At 36.0% G+C, this 18,732-nt stretch overlaps 1 protein-coding gene across 2 annotated transcripts; it reads right to left on the minus strand.

Annotated features, from left to right (window-relative positions):
• Window positions 1-910: 910 nt before the first annotated feature.
• On the minus strand, window positions 911-18,448 carry SLC30A6 (solute carrier family 30 member 6). 2 transcript variants are annotated; one of them, XM_062572097.1, is made up of 14 exons: window positions 18,381-18,448; window positions 15,242-15,328; window positions 13,770-13,854; window positions 12,736-12,778; window positions 10,026-10,091; window positions 9,499-9,579; window positions 8,342-8,377; window positions 7,401-7,495; window positions 6,453-6,501; window positions 4,362-4,481; window positions 3,966-4,068; window positions 3,618-3,665; window positions 2,950-3,018; window positions 911-1,429 (listed from the first exon to the last, which is right to left on the minus strand). In XM_062572097.1, exons 1-14 carry the CDS (start codon window positions 18,381-18,383, stop codon window positions 932-934), a joined length of 1,383 nt encoding a protein of 460 aa, XP_062428081.1. In that variant the 5' UTR covers window positions 18,384-18,448; the 3' UTR covers window positions 911-931. The 2 variants fall into 2 exon arrangements, with proteins under 2 accessions (XP_062428081.1, XP_062428084.1); XM_062572100.1 differs by lacking the exon at window positions 18,381-18,448 and adding an exon at window positions 17,774-17,936.
• Window positions 18,449-18,732: the final 284 nt, after the last annotated feature.

Consider the following 18,732-nt stretch of genomic DNA (forward strand, 5'->3'; position numbering starts at 1 on the left):
TGTACTCTAGATATAAATAGGGCATATAAGCATTTTTTCCCCTGAAAATACAGGAAAAAATACAAACAGGAAAAATACAAAGTCACAATCAAATCAAAGAATACTTTCAACAGTCAATTAAATACCAGCTTCACAAATAATATAGCCATCTGCTTTGTATTTTTGATAGGGTTTATCATAAGCAAGAGGTGCTTGTAAAATCTTACATTTTAAATATTTTATTTCTCAGTATATTGCTAAGTAACTTTGCAATTAAATCTTTAAAAAAAATAAAGTCAGACTAATACGGAACAGTTACAACTAGAAAATAGTTGCTGAACCAGCTGAACTCCTATAAAAGCATCAACAAAAAAAATGTAAAAACATGCTCTCTTAGGATGAATTAGAATCTGAAATGCCAGTTTGTTTTCACAATGGCAATAATACAAATATTGATGAATTTTTGCAATCTGGGAAAAATTCATTGTGACTTTGCCAAAATATAGATTTATACAATAATCAAAATATTTTTAAGAACTGGGAAGTATACTTCTGCAACTCCCTATTCTTAGCTCATCATCATTCAGTAAACAGTTCTCTCCCCAGGCCCTCCCTCCCCTCCCTCGCAAGAGTTATCAGTTTAGTCCTCGGAGCTATACTGTATTTCAATACATTCTTGGGGTGCAGGGAGCTGAATGGGAACAGAAACACTATAAAAATTACCTGTAAAGTATCATAAGCCTCAAGTTTGTGCCATTACACAGGCTACTACTGATGCAAAGTGGGGGGGGGGGGGGGGGGGGGGGGAGAAAGGCAATTTAACCATTTCATGAATATGAACAATGCACTTGTTCCCAGCCATTCAGAATGCTCTAGCATTCCAAATGTTTATAAAAATTGGGTAATAAAAGAATTAAGTCAATACCCTCAGTACAATAAATAATGGTATTTATTATGGTCGGGGTTGACCATAAGTGTTTGTTCCATATCTGCCTGGGACATTTGTAAAACCAGTTCTAAATCCTTGAGTTGCTCCCATTCCCGGTATTCCAAATCCTTGATTGAATACACTGCTGTAAGGTGCAGATCCATGATTAAAGCCCAATCCATAGGGCCTTGTCTGAGTGTTTAAAAGGATAACTGGGTTCACGTTTTTTCCGGGTGTATTAAAAGAAAATTCTGGTGGTGGACTGCTAGGCTTGGCTGGAGTGGATGTGACAGGGTTCAAGTTATCGGCAGCTTTCAAAGATGGCATTGGAATAATATGATGATCTGAAAGGTTCAGCATATTGTTTGCAATAGGCACAGATGATAATGTAGGTCTGATCCAATCATCTTTGAAAATCTGAACAGTCAAGGTAGAGACCAATGTGTATAATCTATTAGTGACATGAGCAAGTACCATCTGTTCATTTGCATCTCTCCGAATTCGGACATGTACTGATCCAGCCTAGAAAATGATAAAAATAAGTTGGCTGTTAACTGTCCCTTCAGTAAAGACTCTCCACACACGTTCAAGAGCAGCAAAGCTATCCTGCACAGAATTATGTAAACAAAGACCTTTCTCAGTGGAGACTATTGACTAAATTAAGAAACATATTAAATAGTTCTATAATTAGGTTACATTTTCACCTTTCCTAATGGATAGGCCTCTCATGAACACATCAAGATTGTCAATCAGGAAAAGTCTGAGAGCCTTAAAACCAAAAACAAATATAAAATACAACACGTGAAAACAAGAAAGGAAAGGGCAACAACTACAGGGAAAAGAAAAAGTCCTGGCAGAGGAACAAAGCACACATAAGCTCCATGTTCCAAATTTAGGAAAAAGTATCATCACAGTGCTGTTGGTGCAGACAGGAAACAAAACACATTGTAGATAAGCTCGAATCAGGACCCTTTAGCAAGAACAGAGGTGCTGCCGCTCATGGAACATGGACTTAGAGTTTCTCTTGCACGTGCTCACAGCTGCTGGCTGTACCTGCCTACTTCTCAATAACATTATCTCTTTTGCTTGGAACTACTGTTGCAGACAGGAAACAAAATTGTACCCCTCAGATGCTTTTTCATTTCACATTTAATGAAGAATTTGGTTCACAGCTTGTGACATGTAGGGAATTTTAATATCAGATGGTGCACCACTAAGCATATCCAGGTCTCAGGAACTTTTCACTAGAGTCTGAAAGATGTCAATAGGAAAATTTGCATGCAGAAGTCTTTTAACTATCTGTGATCAATCCAACAATGCTGCAATCTGGTATTGTGAGTGACAAAATGGTAGAATAAAGGCCATTTTCACATCAGCAAGTCAACGGGGCCTATAACTTTTCTTTAACAGGGTAGCACACTGGAAGAATCCAGGAGTGGAGAAAAGTTCCAACAGTTCTAATCTTTTAGCTGTCACGATGTACCTGCACCAACTCAGGAATAACTCAGTTCTGCATGATCACTCCACATCACAAAGCTTTCATTTTTCCACCTTCTAGAATACCAGTATACAACGGTAGCTGTTTTTTTTATTTTTGTAACTGCTAAAAGTATATGATTCTACTCTTTTACCTTTGGTACCTGAAGGTTTACAGTTTTTTTTCCTTCTTTCCCCCTCAGAAGCAATTTATGCTAATATACTTTTCGAAGAACTTCCTTGCTATTGTTCAGGGATTTCATCACTACCAAAATAGCAAAAGAAATTCTAAGGTTCCAAAATGTATTCTTTAATCAAAAGCTCAACAGAAATGAACATTATTAACCAATAAGAAAGCTTTAAAAAACATGAAGTTTTTTAAAGTAAGAAAACCATGGAATAAGAGGAAAGTTTTTCAACAAATCACAAGAAAGGACTCAGTATTAATTTTATCCAAATTTTTACATTTCTTTAATGCAGAAGAAATATTTTATTTAAATCAAAAAAATTAAAAGTAGTAACTGATGCTTCTTTTTGAAAGCTAAAAGCACAAAGACATAACTTACCAAACTGCCAAAACCTAATGTCCAGAAATGCTCATTTCGAACTTCTAAGACACCATCCAAAGTTGAAACCTAATTTTACACAAAGATCCAGCAATATAAAAATAAATACAAAGACTGTTTTATATCTTTCGAGATTTTATATCTTTCTAGAAATGTACATTTTCATTTAGTTGAATAATAGCATTTTGAGTCAAGGAAAAGCTACTAGAATGCAGAATGGATCATGTCTGTTACCTCTAATCTGTATCTACTGTATTTTTGCTACCTGTAAACATGCAATTCCTCCAAAAAAAGGATTCTTTTTTTAATAACTCAGGATTTCTGCTGTCAATTCACAATATTTTTTCAACTTGACATAGTATAAATGAGCAACCTTATTTATTCCTGCTTTTCCCCCCTTGCTCACTTTTGTAAATCTCTTCAAAAGTTCTTCAAAAGCAGCTCAACTTTACTTAAAATAAATAAATAAATAAACTGCACCACATTAAGTCTTTTCCAGATATCTGAAAGACATTGTTCATCTTGGATAATAAGTTCCATATTTTCTATATGCAAAGAAAAAAATAAAATAGAATTCTTTAGCAACCTTTTTGAACTTAAGAAAACTCTTCAAGTTCCTCTATGCTTACATAGCTGCATGCATTGTCATGTCTTATACTCTGACTCACCTCTCTAAGAAGCTTATCTAATTGGCCAATCACATGAGGTGGAGTTGTCTTAAAAACAAACAAACAAAAAATCATGTTAAAATACAGAATAACTGGCCTTGTTTTTGAATAGAAAAGCATCGAAGTCTGGTCTACCTACACGAGATCAATGGCATGGCACAATAAAATTCTTATGACTCCATGATATATACCTGTATTGTGCTTAAAATTCCTTTAGTGCCGTATCATAAAATGCTCTTGTACCCTTCCCATTCAAATATGTTCAATAATGGATCTTTAAAAATAAGGATTTAACAAGATGTAACAAAACTGAAGCCACAAAACACCTGTTTTGTGACACTGCCTTACCTGAAGTAGTACTTTACCACTGTAGACACTCATGGGATACATAGTACCAAATGTCATCAAAGCAATTGCTATAGCAGAGGCTGTGTCTACAGCAAAGTAATTGCTAGAGAGAAAGAGTAATTTTAAAGAAAAACAGATATTTAAGTATTTGAAAGGCATAAGAATATTCTTTTGATTTTTTTCATTCTTTTAAATGATATCCACATACACAATAACACACACTAATCAGAACTTGATACATCTCTGTAAAAAGCCAAATATATTCACAGTTACAGTCCCTTACATGAAATCCAGCTTTTGATGAGATCACTGCTTATAGTTAAAAAAAAAAAAAAAAAGCAATTCCCCATAAATTAGATATAGAAAGGAATATTATTTTTGAACAACTATACATACTTAATTTCAATTAGCATATATGTAATGCAGAGGGCTAGAGCTCCAGCAATATCAATCAAGATAAAAGGGTTCATTCGTGGCAGAAAGATACTACTCAATCCTGGGATGATTCCACAAATGCTGCAACAAAACAAAACAGTTATTTGTCAGCTGGCTGTTGAGCGCTACTATGAAACCTGAAAGAGTTACACCCATTATTTTAACACTTGACTCCAAATATACCTTGCAGTCTCTGAGGTGCAATATTTTTAAGTCTGTTAAAGCTCTTATAATTCTGCTCAAAGCTTTCCAATAGTCCGATGTCAGCAAAAATTAATCAAGTTTAGAACCACATCACATTCTCTCTCATATCTGAAAACAATATTTGGCTCTTGCATCTTATTTGCATCTATTTCTTTTAAATCTCTCCATTTACAAAGGTACACTAGAATAATATCAATACACTTTTTCTACACATTCAAATACATATCTTTTGGTACAACTTTTTTTTTTTTTTTTTTTTTTTTTTTTTTTTTTTTTTTACTGACAGACCTAGCTGTGTCAGCTGTATACAACATACACATTTAATAATTTCAAACATTGCTGTTACTTATATATGATTCTAAGGAGGTTGTGTACTACTTGTCTTTAATCCATCTGCCTTACTGGTGTTCAAAAATGTGCTAAACTCAGAGTTAATTCATGGAGAAACATGCAAGTCTGAAAAGTGGAGGGAAACCAGCTACCGGAATATGACAAGACCAAAAAAAAAAAAAAAAAAAAAATCATGATAGAAAACAGACAGTAGTTCTTTAATTTTCTATAGCATGAAGAGAGAAAAAGATTTCTGCACTTCCCAGTGAACATAAGCATGTCATTCTGGAGGAAAAGACAATATGAAATTCTTTGTTGCTCTGTTTGTAGCCAACTAGTGTGAGACATGGTGTGTCAATTCACTCCTGTAAGAATTTTACTTAAATCATTATATATATGCGTGCAGTTATTTTGTAAAGTGTATTTATTCACAGAGCACGTTTGAAATAGTTGTATAAATATGTTAACCAGATTTAATAAAATATTTTTTAACTGTTAGTTTAAGTGTACACAGGTTATTTCAAAACCTAGTAATTCTAGACACTTGATCTTGAAAGTTGTCAAGCTATCCTTCTGTGGTTTTGCCCATAACACTGTATTACTAAACCATTAAAGAAAAACTCTGCTATTCTTTGTGATTACTATCCATGTTTTTCTAAAGTGAAACTCCAGGTACTCAGGCAGTCTTATTGCTACAGTTCCAAAGCTGTTTTGCTGAATGTGGGTCTGATGATTTAAATGCCAGTCTTACAAAATCAATTATTTTATGTTTAACACATCAGTGTTTTCAGCTTTCCGCAACTAGACACACAATTACAACTTGGAAACAGACTGTCTTTGCAGCACACTTAGCATGTTATACACCACAGGTTAACATTCTTATTTTTATAGCAAGAGTGTAATTACTCAGAAGGACCTAAATGGGCCAAAATAAACATGGCCAGTATCTGACAAAAATATTTGTAAATGATGTTATCTGGCATTCAGATTTTCAGTACAAGCAAGAGAGGTAACAGGCAAGATGAGTGACAAACAATGCTTCAGTCCCTGGAAGACACAGGCTTTCCACTTCCCTGCTGGACTGGTGAAGAGTTACCGTAATAATATTTAAGTGAGCACTGCATTTCACATACTGCATTTAAACGGAAACCATTCTAGTTGCTTGTAAGTGATGAAACACAAATTACTAGAAAATATATTGGTCAGGTATACAACAGTTGTTGGGAAATGCAGTTTATCTCAGCCTTTTCCAAGGAGAATTACATACAACGTACTGAATGCATTCAAAAGGCACGTTATGTAGAAAGATGTATTTCTATTAGACTGATACATATGAGAAATAAGAGACATACTGCTTTGGCTAGAATCTGTATATTGGATCTAAAATAAATAAAGCTATTTTAAAAGAGCTAAAATACTTAGCTGTTTGTGTCTCTGTACCTGTTCTAAAAGACTATTATGCACAAAACCTCCACTGCCTTCTAAATAGCAATTTTGAAAAATATTGTGAAGCTTTACCTTCTGCTAAGATCTGCAACATGCTCCTGAAGCCAACTTGTGCTAGCAGCTGCAAAAAAAGGTGATAAAACCACTGAATAAAGTTTTAATATACCCTTCAAGTTTTGCTTTAAGGTAAGAGCCCAGTACACTGTGAATGAATAAATGTATCTGAACAGTTTCACTGTCACTTGAAAAAACAGCAAGTCTGACTTTTCCAGGCAATTGGTAAATAAAATACTTTTGCCCGATATAATATCTGAAGAGAATAAATACAAATAAAATTGCAGATTATAAACATATGTTTATATTTATATTGTATATACAGTATTATACAGAAATTATTAATTATAATTAGAATGCATAAAGTTATATATAATTAATAAATTATTTCAATAAAATTATATTCACCAAGTATACGTATGGCAAAATACATGAAAAAACATGAAAAAAGAGTAAGTATTCACACTGCTCAATGCTTCCCCAGCAGTTAGCAAGAATGACTGCAAATATACTTCACAGTAAAAAAGTCCCAGTTAAAAGTGCTATAAAGAAGGATCATTACATTTGCTTGTTTCTTTTAATTAATAATAAAACTAAGACATCTTAATCACATGTAAGATGATCTTCACTGGCTGAAGACAAAATATAGAAAATAAAGGATATTCTATCATTAAAATAATAACTCTATCGTTTAAATAGTAACTCACTTTACCATATTAATGACTTACTTTGAGAGTTATGCATTATGCATATATGCAGAGAATGCATTACTTTGAGAGTCTCCTATAAAAAAACTAGAGAAAAATTTTGGAAGATAATTCTAAGCTGCTTTAAGTTATATCCATGAAGATAAGAGTAGTATATACTTGCTAGTTAAGAAAGTTACTAGACAAGTTTTACCTTGATAAGAATAGGCAACGTTAAAACTTTTTCTCTGTTCTTTTCACAGATTAATTTTTCACATACCTTCAGAGACATAAGCAAAAGGCTTATTCCTAATGGAAAGCATTGTGAATAAGTTGAAAAAGAGAGCCACAAAAGTACCAACCAGCAGCCGCCCCCTAAGGAAGAAAAGAAAGATGCATCTTCCTCATTAGCATCACAATACATGAAATAAAGCTGGAGTTATTATTAACAACAACAAAATACTTTACTGGGTATCTTCCACTAAGACTGAAAACAACACTAAGATAAAATAGCGTAACACTTAATAACTAGCAGCATATTATCATTTTAGGGGAATACATGAGCTCGATGAACATTGTAGGTTAATGTTATCACAGTAGGCTGAACTTAATGTTCATAATGCTAAGTTGAGGAACAGTTCTCAATTGGATGTATGTACACAAAGTTTGTCCTTTGAAGATATAAATACACTGTTCCCTCAGCAGTATAAGTAATGAAGCCTAGTTTCCTATGGAAGTAACCGGTGAACTCACACTGGAGCCTCTCCTACAGCATGAGCACTAAGTTAGCTTTCTCTTCTCTACTCTGGCTCCAACTGTCAAAAAAAACTTAACTTACTATGTTTAAAATGTCCCAACTGTTGCCAGATTATAGGAGGACAGAAACTTACAGAGAGTAAATGCCTCATGTCCTCCAGAAACCACATTAAAACATAAGAAGTAGGAGCAAATAAATTACCAAAATTACCAGTAAATAAATGATCAAAAAGAGCAATATATAATTAAATCATTATTATTTACAGGAATATGTGGATTACCTTATCATACCTTAAAATGTGATGTTTACCATATAGCTTGCATACAGTTTGAAACAAATATCAAGGTATCAAAAACAACTTGGCATTGAATGAACTTGCCATAAATAATAAATGCTAAATTAAGAATTGGAAACACAGAGACATTGAAAAATCAGTAATTTTTCATGTCAAAATAATTTCTTACGTGTGTATTTCAGGTTGTTCCAGAAACCGCTCTGCACTACAAAAAATAATTGAAAATTAGCTCGCATTCATAACGAAAAGCTGTGAGATACAGTGATGCAAAAAACATGCAAGTGCTAAAATAAATAGTTTAAATAAGCATAGCAGTTTTTATATATGATGAAAACAATTAACACTGAAACAAAGCAAGGTGTAATCTAGATTTTCCAACTGCTTCCACACTGTGCCACATAGGTATTAGGTATCATGAATGCTGCCTAGACAATCAAAAGACATTTGTAAACAGACATGCCAGAAAATACTGCTACCGCCACCAGCGGTGTCATTAACTGCAACAAACTAAGTCTGAAATCTCTGCATTACAGTCTCTTACAAAGCAAGGTCAGCAAAAGTAGATGCTGGATATTACAATAGAGATGCACATTTTTTACACAGTAAAATAAGAATTAAGCTTCAGTTGTAACAGAGAAAAATCTAGGATAAGTTTCCAGATCAGTTACAAGTTATCTATCATTAGTTTCATGAAAGTTGCATCTAATTTTGATAATGCCTCATTATTAAAAATTAATCCAGTGTATTGTCAGTGTTCTGCAATAGATCAGTCTCCAGTATAACATTCTTCAGTTGTTAACATAGCCCTTTACAGAGAAAATAGAGCCTGTGAAGAGAAAATTTAAGGGAGGTTGCCCCAGTTTTAAATTCTAGATGTCAACAAAAGCCTTTTTATTTTTTAAATATCCTTAATATAATGCTATGAAACTGATTTACTTCATGAAGTAAAAGACCAAAGAATGGGAAAAAAGTATTTTCTCTATTGATTAACCTATTAAGTCAAGATGCATAGTGAAATACAATAAATCAAATTCTCAGTATAGTGTCTGGAAAATCTGATTTTTTTTTTTTTTAGAACACTGAGTCTTTCCTTCATAGTTGTTATATTTACCAATTTCCTATTCTTTTTACCTCAAATTTATTTGTAGTTTAATCACTATAAAATAGCAAGAGGTGTTAACAGTATTAAAAAAAAAAAAACAACTACCAAAGTTATTTCTAAAAAATATCTCACTCGAATAGCATTTGTAGAGTGCATACGATTTTCCTCAACCAGGAATATCTTCTTATATAACAAAAATCAAAGAAAGCAGTATATATCCCTACCTTTCTTTTAGTATAAAAAGAGCACCAAGCTGTGCCAGAACCGTAGAAGCGAAAACAGCTAGAACTTCAAATCTCTCAAATCTGAAATTTAAGAATTAAGTTTAGAAACACTGAACATCAAACAATAAATCAAATGCATTTTGGTCCATTCAGGAACAAGCAGGATAGACCTAGTATTTCTAATTCTTTCAAGTGAGGATAAATGGGAAGAAACCAAAAGCTTAAGGAAAAAGTCCTAACTTCCACCTTCCTTCAAGCCGACAGTCCTTTTATTATGAACAAGTCAGTTCTGAAAGAAGAAAGACTACAATTTCCAGCTTAAAATTAAGTATTTCTTAATTCTTTTTTCTCTCCTTCCCTTTTTTTTTTTATACCTTTTCTTTACAGCATTATCAGTCTTGGGTCTCCTTAATTTTTAAACACACTTTTATATATAAATTGTTAGTCATGGCAATTATGTGATACAGATAACGACATTCAACAATGCATCAAACCTTGTATTACCAAGCAACACTGAATCTGCTTACCCAAATGAATAGACTGGACTAGGTTTCTTCATCATCACCCAGTAGCTTATTAGACATGTTACCAAACTGAAATAAAAGGGGAGAACTGTGTTATGATGAACCACTGCAGCCTTTACAAACTAGATAATCTACAAACATAAATTTCAGTTATCAGAACTGAATATCTGAACATAACATCCTACCATGAACTCAACCCTTACATCATCATCATAGGGAAGGTTCTGACAAATCCAGAAACGAATGTTTGGCAACAAAGTTGAGAATACACGATGAGGTCTCTGCTGTCCTCATAAAATGGGCAGCTAGGAAGTGGAATGGTAGTCAGCCTAATTCCTCATATTAGGAGACGCTTTTCTGTCGTACTTATAGTGCATTAAACTTACAAGGATTACCATCCACCTTCTTCAATATGGAAGATCACTCAGACTAAATTAAGATTATGATAACCCTGAAGGCAATGCATTTTTCTGTTCAAGTTTGGATATGAAACAGCAGTTAGTGTTTCCTCTGTACGTATTTAAGAATTTCCCTGAAAGAGAACTGGAGAATGTGAGATGAGGTACTCCAAAACCTGACTAAAGGGGGAAAGGTAGTTTGAGAAAACCCTTTAAATACTGTCTGATACCACACATATTAATGAAGAGCACAAAGTAAACAAAAGCCTATGAAATTAACAATATACACCTAGTAAATGCTCTTCATGTACTTTATGAACTGTATAACAAGTCTAGAAATACCATAACTTAAGAAAGGCCATTAAATGGGAAGGAACATGGTAAGCAAGACAATAGGACTCCCCCTTGTGCCACTTCCTTTGCATCTTAGTGAAAAAGCAAAGAATGCCTGCTATTAAACCCTTCTTTTAGGGATATATCATGAATTAAATTTATCAGTCTTGAATAAGTCTCAGACAACGCTAAGTAGTACCTCTTTTTACCACAGTGTCGTATATCTACATACATGGTCAAAAATTATTTTCTTTTTTGGCTGTATTCACCCACACAAAGTTACAACCTAACTGGCCATCAACTGACAGCCATGGGTCTCTCTTGCTATTTTCTTTCCAAGCTTCTCCCTCATACCAAATGTCTGAGATTCAAATTATTATCCCTGATATTATCCCTGAGGTAATAGTCTAATTTTTTCAAGGATGATCTTATTTCCTGTGACTATTTATCCCCTGCTGTCCCCTTTCTTTTACTGGTACCCACCCCAAATCAGTGTCATCTCTGACTTTATACAGCCCTTTCTTAACTAGAGAGTTAAATCAGACTGGATCAAGAACTCATCTCCACAGTAGTCTAACAATCACATCCTCACAACTTGACCAACAGCTGCTTGAAGTACAAGCAAAAACAGAGGAAATATTGCTCACATTCAAAACAGTAAATTCACATACTTATTAAGAGTGCTATAGGTGACCAGGAAAAATGACAAAAATAAAAGAACAAGAGAGCTATTTTTGCAGCAGAATCACTGAGCATTGTTTACCCTCAGAGCAAGCTCTTTAAAGAGCCTGCTGTGAGTCAGAATAATCTTCTAGTCAATCATGTATTAAACAAGTACATCAATATTCAGGGTTTTTCATCCTGTCCTAAAATTAAAAACCAATATTCTATACAATATGAGGTAAAACGTTAAAACTGTTCCCGAGATGAAAAAGATATTTTGAATTAAGATGACAAAACTTAACAGTTACAGAAATTCTAAAATAACAGATTAATTTATTAAAGTTGTACCATAATTCTAATTCAGTCTTAAATCAAGTTAGGCATACTTTTGTCCCTACATCAACCACTCATTTTCCCTTCTTCATGTGTGCTGCTGTAATCTATAAATGCTCTACTATCAGTCACATAAACTGCATAAAACACATGTATTTCTTAGTGATTAAACTCCATTATCTTCATTGCTAGCTGGCTAACTTACAATATTTACAAGAAGTATGGATCAGCTGTCTGCAACTTCTATTTGGTCCATTACATACTACAGTTTGATTCTCAACCACTGCTACCAACCTACATTTTACAGGAGACATAGATACATTCTATCTCTGTATTACCAATCTTATCAAAATCCTCTAGTATTTTCATACTTTAAAATAATGTTTGGTATTTTCTTAGGAAATGGGAAAAAAATACTAAAAATATATTTCAATACTGGAGAGGAAAATTACAGTTTTAGTCTTCAAAAATTGCTCAAAACAGAAAAAAGCTGACAATGCTTATACACAGATTCTGCTCTTGTGAATGCACTGGAAGAGTGTGTGGCATCTAGCTCTTGAAATGTTTCAAAATAGAAGTAGGATTACCCATTCTTTGTTTCATAGAGTTAAAATTAAGGAGACTGCAGAAGCAGTAACTGCAGCATTCCCTAACGCTGCTTTGGCTGAACCATCAGATAACCTTTTGATGCTAGATTCAGATTTATGTTGTTAGGCACTTGCATATAGAAACCTATGACTGAATCAATTTGTTATTAATTATTCTCACTACAGCTAAGGTGTTTGTCATCATCTCTTTATTTTTTACTCATACACAATATACTCATATACAATTTGTACTCATTTAAACTGTATCTGAACCAGTTAGTGTTTCATCACTGATGACTCTAAATAGCACATGTTTACACACGTATCTATATTTTAAATATGAAATCCACAAAGATAGGCATAAATTACCTCTAAGATTAAATAGGAAAAAAACCTCACCTGAAAAGATCAAAGATTGTCAAATATGTGTAAGCAGTTAAAGCTGTAAAAAAACAAATATTAAAACTTAACATAACAGAATATGAGCAGCTTCTCCACTAAAAAAAAATGTATTAAGCTCCCCTTGTGCAGCTCTCTACCATTTTCTACCTGCACAAATCCTCCATGCTGATGAAGCAGATCCTTGTCTTTTATATTGATATATTTGGGACATTCATACTATACACCCATATAAATGTCCTAAATACACTAATATTTCATTTCATAAACAGGCTGATTATCATAATCCTAATGCTATTAACAGTGCCCAGCTACATGAAGTACTAAACTACCAAGAATAAATAGTTCTTGGTAGAATTTTAAACACAGAAGAGTCAGGAGATCTTGTAACACATCCTTCACTAAAGCAAAAGATTTCCCTTATGTGCATTATTGTAGTGAAAAACAGACTCTATAGAATTTTTACTTATTCTGCTTCTCCCTCCCAGATTGAAACTGGGAGAAAACCTGTACCACAATGTAAAAACATAGGACATTCTATCTCAAGTAGAGATGGTGCAAAGCATCGTGGGACTTCTACACAAAGATAGAACATATACAAAATATTTAAAAAGAGGCATCATTGGAACTTCAGAAGTCTTTTGCCACACTACAAATGCCTCCACTCAAATGCAAGTGAGGCTCTCTATATGCCACTGTCACTATTTTGTAATAGCAAAAGACTGAAGGACTAGCCTACATCTTCGTTTGTGCAGTCTTAAAGATAAAGAGGGTACAGCAGGGAGAAAAATCAGTCAGAAGCTTTGGTAAACATTGCAAACTTTGAAGGACTTTCACCCACACATGCACTCTTCCACCTTTCCCAAGAGAAATTCTCTTAAATTAATCATGGGGCACCTCAAAGAAAGGCATGCCTGAAACCTGGCAGCACAGCCACCTAACTCCATTATGTGAAAAATGTCGCTGGAACTTCACAAGCTAAGAAACACACGGCAGTCAGTCAGTCATAGTTTTAGCGTAAGAAAGCCACCTACCTATGCTGTTTGTAGAGCTGCACCACATTAGGAGGAAGCCAATACATATTAAATTTATAGCACCAAACAGCAGGATCTTCCAGGACTATTAATGAGAATAAATATGCATTTTTCTTCTTGCAAAAAAAGTTAAAAGACAACAATAAACTTATTTGATTTTTAAAAACAATACTGTAATATTTCAACGTGCAAATAGAAGTTTTCTCCTTCCCCCAAAATGTACAACTCGCTTCAAAACAAGCCCATATCCTATTTTAACCGTACAGATTGTCCCAGAACTGATTGTGTTGTACTCAAAATACCTTTTTGCTCTAAAAATCACCCTATATAATATTTCCATTTTATTATAGCATACATCATGTACACTTGAAGATAAAACTATATATACACAACTGTGCATTTTCTTTGTCCTAAAGAAGCAGTACAGCCAAGAGACTGAAGTGGGTTCTATTTTTCACATCTTATGTCCCCAAAACATGTGCACATCTTCACTTTACATTCAGTACGGTACTGTAACTGTAAGTACAATTCTGAAAAACATTAATTGACTAGTACAATGCACAGGAACTCAGCTTCACAAAAACCACAGGATGAATTAAAGACTAGCAATAATTAAAAACACCTGTCACTTGTAAAACTTACTATCAGGAATGCAATGCCAGAAAAAGCACACATGAAAACCCTGTTAAGTTAATTTTAAGGTAATTTTTCAAGCAGAATATTACTTTATTTTCAATGCCTTGCTCTAAAAAAAGCAAGCCTCTATGCTATATACAGAACTTGAGGTTAATTATCTAAAAACACTAGCAGGACTTAAATGACTACTGAAAAATTATCAGACATTTTCTTAAGCATTCAACTAAAAAAATATGTAGAAACTTAATAAGGTAATCAGGGTCTAACCCATCACAAGATGGCAAGACAGAAATCCCATGTTTCAGCTGAACATGCAATTTAGCCCTCATCCCAATACTCCAAAAATTCTTTCTGAATTATTTTCATCTAATCACCAACAAGTAACCTGTTATACTAAATGAAATACATGACTTTTCATCATACTTATCCAAAACAGAATGACAGCTTTTCAAAAACACCCAAACTTCTAATTCAATAAATGAAATCTACAAACTATTGTAACATCCATCATTAGTCTCAGATTCATTTGTCTCAGAAACACAGAAGAATAAAGTCCAGACCTGTCTCCAAACGGTACAAGTGAGACTTGTATAAAGCTTTATCTGCCAAGGATGTTATGATATAATCAATAAATAGCATGGAACAGATATTTGAAATTGAGTGCTAAGCACCAAGAATCAAGTAGTAAAGAACTGCATGTTGGTTAAGAAGTATTTCTTTTTCCACAATCTAAAAAACAAGGCAGCTAAAGTTGAAAATACAGTAAAACAGTACCATTACAATTCAGAGCACTAATAGTAATACAGATTCTATCCATTCTGGCCCAGACTACTTACCCTTCTATCTGCTGCAACCAACCTAAATTCATGTGTTAACTTTCCAACCAATGATCTCTGTGATTTGCGGAACAGGTGTATTGTCCCCTTAAAAAAAAAATAAAAATAAAGCATAATTAAATATTTTCCTTAAACTATAATTTATATCAACAAAAAGGAAACCTTAATTTATATTTTAATCAATTTTCACAAAGAAATAATCAGCCTATAATATAATTAGCCAGTGATAACATGGTTATCAAAAAATATTGCTGAATTTAATATGTACATGGTATATGTTTATTATATTGGAAAACAAGGAATGATATTAATAGCCTTTTTACTTAGGGTTGGCATCAAACTGCATTTAGATATAAACTGGATTTCAAGCTTACTGAGAAGCACACCAAACTCCATTTAAAGAGTTTTTCTGCTTTTATTTAAATAAAACTACTCTAGATGTTCTGAAAACAGAAATATTTTTTCCTTATCAAAACACACTTCTCACCTAAAGCCAGCTTGCTTGTTAAACAGGAAAATACTAAGCTGTAGCTATCAAATTGATTAAAAAAAAAAGTTTGTAAACCTAGCTATTTAAAGATGCAGTTAAATATATAGTAAAATTTTCAAAATCCAATGGTAATCATTATGAACCAAGGTTAAAAAAAAAATCTATATTTATCTACTTTTGAGCAACAGTACCCAACATCTCAGCCAGGGCAGGCATATATTATGGCCATATTAAAGGACCATGTTTCCTGACAGTTTCTGCATCAGATGGCTGATGAGAACCCATTAGAAAAATAAAATCAATGCATCTGTGATGTGATGGACACAAGGCCAGTCACATGACGAGGCATGCAATGATCTTGGTCACGGCCTAACCCAAATGTGCACATTAGATGTCATTATCATAGATGTCCTCCTCACAATTTTCACTGACATGCAGATGAGCACTCTCCTGGGAAATCATGGGAGAGGATGCATGTAGGTGATTGGCATGAGGGGGCCAATCTCTCTGAAAGAGAGTAAGAGGAAGCAGACTACCAGAAAAATGAGTGAACCCTACCTACCACTTGCTCCCACTCCTTTGAGTGCCTAAATTGCTCGTTGGCTGTCCTCCATCCTCTCCTAATCAAAAAGAAATGAGCTTTCCACCTGAAAAGCCCTTCTAATTTGCAACAGAAATCATGGTCTATCATATGCATTGATTTCAGGGCTGAAAGAAATAAGGTTCGATTCCAAGCTATCACATCTGTAACTGCAATAGGAAGATGAAAACACATACTGATAATCTGGATACCAAAACAGAATCACCCAATTTACAGGTAACACAGGTCAGCATAGCTGTATTCCATACCACTCAAAATATGTAGAAATGCAGTTTGCCTCACTGCCCTGAATGAATAAAGTAGTACTATAAATCACAAGTCTAGCTTCCTCTCAGGCAATAGATTTGTATTTGCTGTTTTATTTGCTGGCAAAGCATTGCATAGTGATGTCTTTCTCAATAACAACAGACAGGATGACAGAACGCTTAGGAAAGACTTTCTAACAGCCAGCAGACTGCCTGCTTACAACAAAGCTTGCCATACCACCTTAGCACTCAGCACTTTTCCATGTTGTTAGCCCTACGTCCACTGCCTAACTGAGTTGTGGCACACATCCTTGTTTATATATTAAGGATGCCATGTGTAAAAGCTGTGAAAATCTACACAATGGAATCCTGTACCACTGATGAAAATCCGCCACAAAGACACAGAAGTACTAATTCAGTAGATGTTGGACTTCGACATTAAAGCTCCCCAAAATTTTAATATTCTGGCTACGTAATACAGAGGGAAAACCCTGGTGTTAAGTAGGAGGGCCGCTCTCCTCTTTTTCAGCTGAGCCCCACTGAAGGGCCCCATGTAGTGCTAGGATAACTGCAGAGTAAATACAATGAGTATGAGCATCTGCTTCATCAGCATCAACAAGTGACAGTGGCTGTTACTGACACCAATGTCAATTTATCCACACTCAGCACAGAAGAGGAAAGTTGACACATCCAACTGAACAAGCATACATGGTGCCCATTCCCAGGAGAATGAGTTTTTTGTCTTAGGAAGACAGCCATATGTACCAGAACTGAGTACCACTTCTATGTTTTGATTGACATCTCAGAGCAGGCGCAGTAAGAGATGCTTATTCTAATATGAATTTCAGTTCTCTAACTGATTTGGTGTTGAATGAAAAATTTTTGAGACTCAAACTAATCACTGTTAATCACAAGGCAGGAGTATAGCATTTGTTCAAGATATAACTTCAGCAAAACAATCATCGCTTTTCTCATCATATTGAAAAGGCAGCAACTTACTCAGCAATAAATGTGACAAGTCTCATAGAGGAAAAATAAGAGCTTACAGTCACCTATTAATAAAATAATTACCTTCAAAAACATTTAAGTTTGAACCCTTAAGGTTTTGCCATTGTCAGATTAGTTGGTGGAACAAAGTATGTTCCCTCCTGAAAGCTTCTGCACTTACTATTCTCTGGTGAAAGTGCAGAACATACCTGCCATCATGAAAACCACGAGCCTTCAAAAACAAGATGCTGAACTGCCTCAGGAGATGACCTATGCTCTTGTGTCAAAAGGAGTAGCAGCACCGTACAACTGCCCTGGCTGCACACCTGCTACTGAGAACATACAGCCTCGTGCTGCGACTCCAGCAGCGGTTCGCCTCCCCAACGCCGGGAGGCAGGTGAAGGACGACTCCCCAGCAAGAAACCGCCACCAAGAGCCTCCCGCCTCACAGCGAAGCCCCCCGCCGGACACCCACCGCCCACGTCCCCGCTGTCAGCTCAGCGCCTGCCTTCAGAGCCGCTAAGCGCACGCCCGGCCCGGGGGCCTGGGCACCCACGGGTGGCCGGGAAGCCCCGAGGAGAGGAGGGGAGCCCCGGCAGGAGGACGCGCAGCGCCGCGCGCCCCCGCCGGTAACGGCTCCGCGGGCCAACGGCTCCCCCTGCGCGCGCACGCGGCGTCGCCGCGGGGTGGGCGCCCCTTCCCCCCTGCCCACACGTCACCGCGGGCCGGAGGGACACTCCGGCCGCGCCGGCTCGGCCCCGGCCCCCTGTCCCGCGCCTGGCCTCCCACCCGCCACCCAAGACAGCGGCAACGCACCATATTACTCCCCGCACCGGAAGAGACGGCGCCATGCGAAGCAGGAAGAGGCGAGGCGGGCCTTCCGTTGCCACGGTAACAGGCAGGGCCCTAGAGCACACATGCGCGGACCGTTACACTGAAGGGGGAAGGGTCGTGACGTGGTGAGGGGGCGGTGTCCGCGCGCCGCGGCCGTTGTGGCGGGGCGGCTCGGCTAACGGCTGGGGGTGCCGCCGTGCGCCGCGGCCGTCGGTGACAGCAGGGAAGACCGCGGCTGCAGCCCCGCTCCCCATTCGGCAGGCGCAGGGCTCGGCGGGGCGGCTGAACCCCGTTTTCCAGTAGAGAAACACAGGAAAAAAAAAAAAAACGCGAC

This window comes from Rhea pennata, chromosome 3 (genome assembly GCF_028389875.1).
Source record: "Rhea pennata isolate bPtePen1 chromosome 3, bPtePen1.pri, whole genome shotgun sequence".
Lineage (NCBI taxonomy): Eukaryota > Metazoa > Chordata > Aves > Rheiformes > Rheidae > Rhea > Rhea pennata.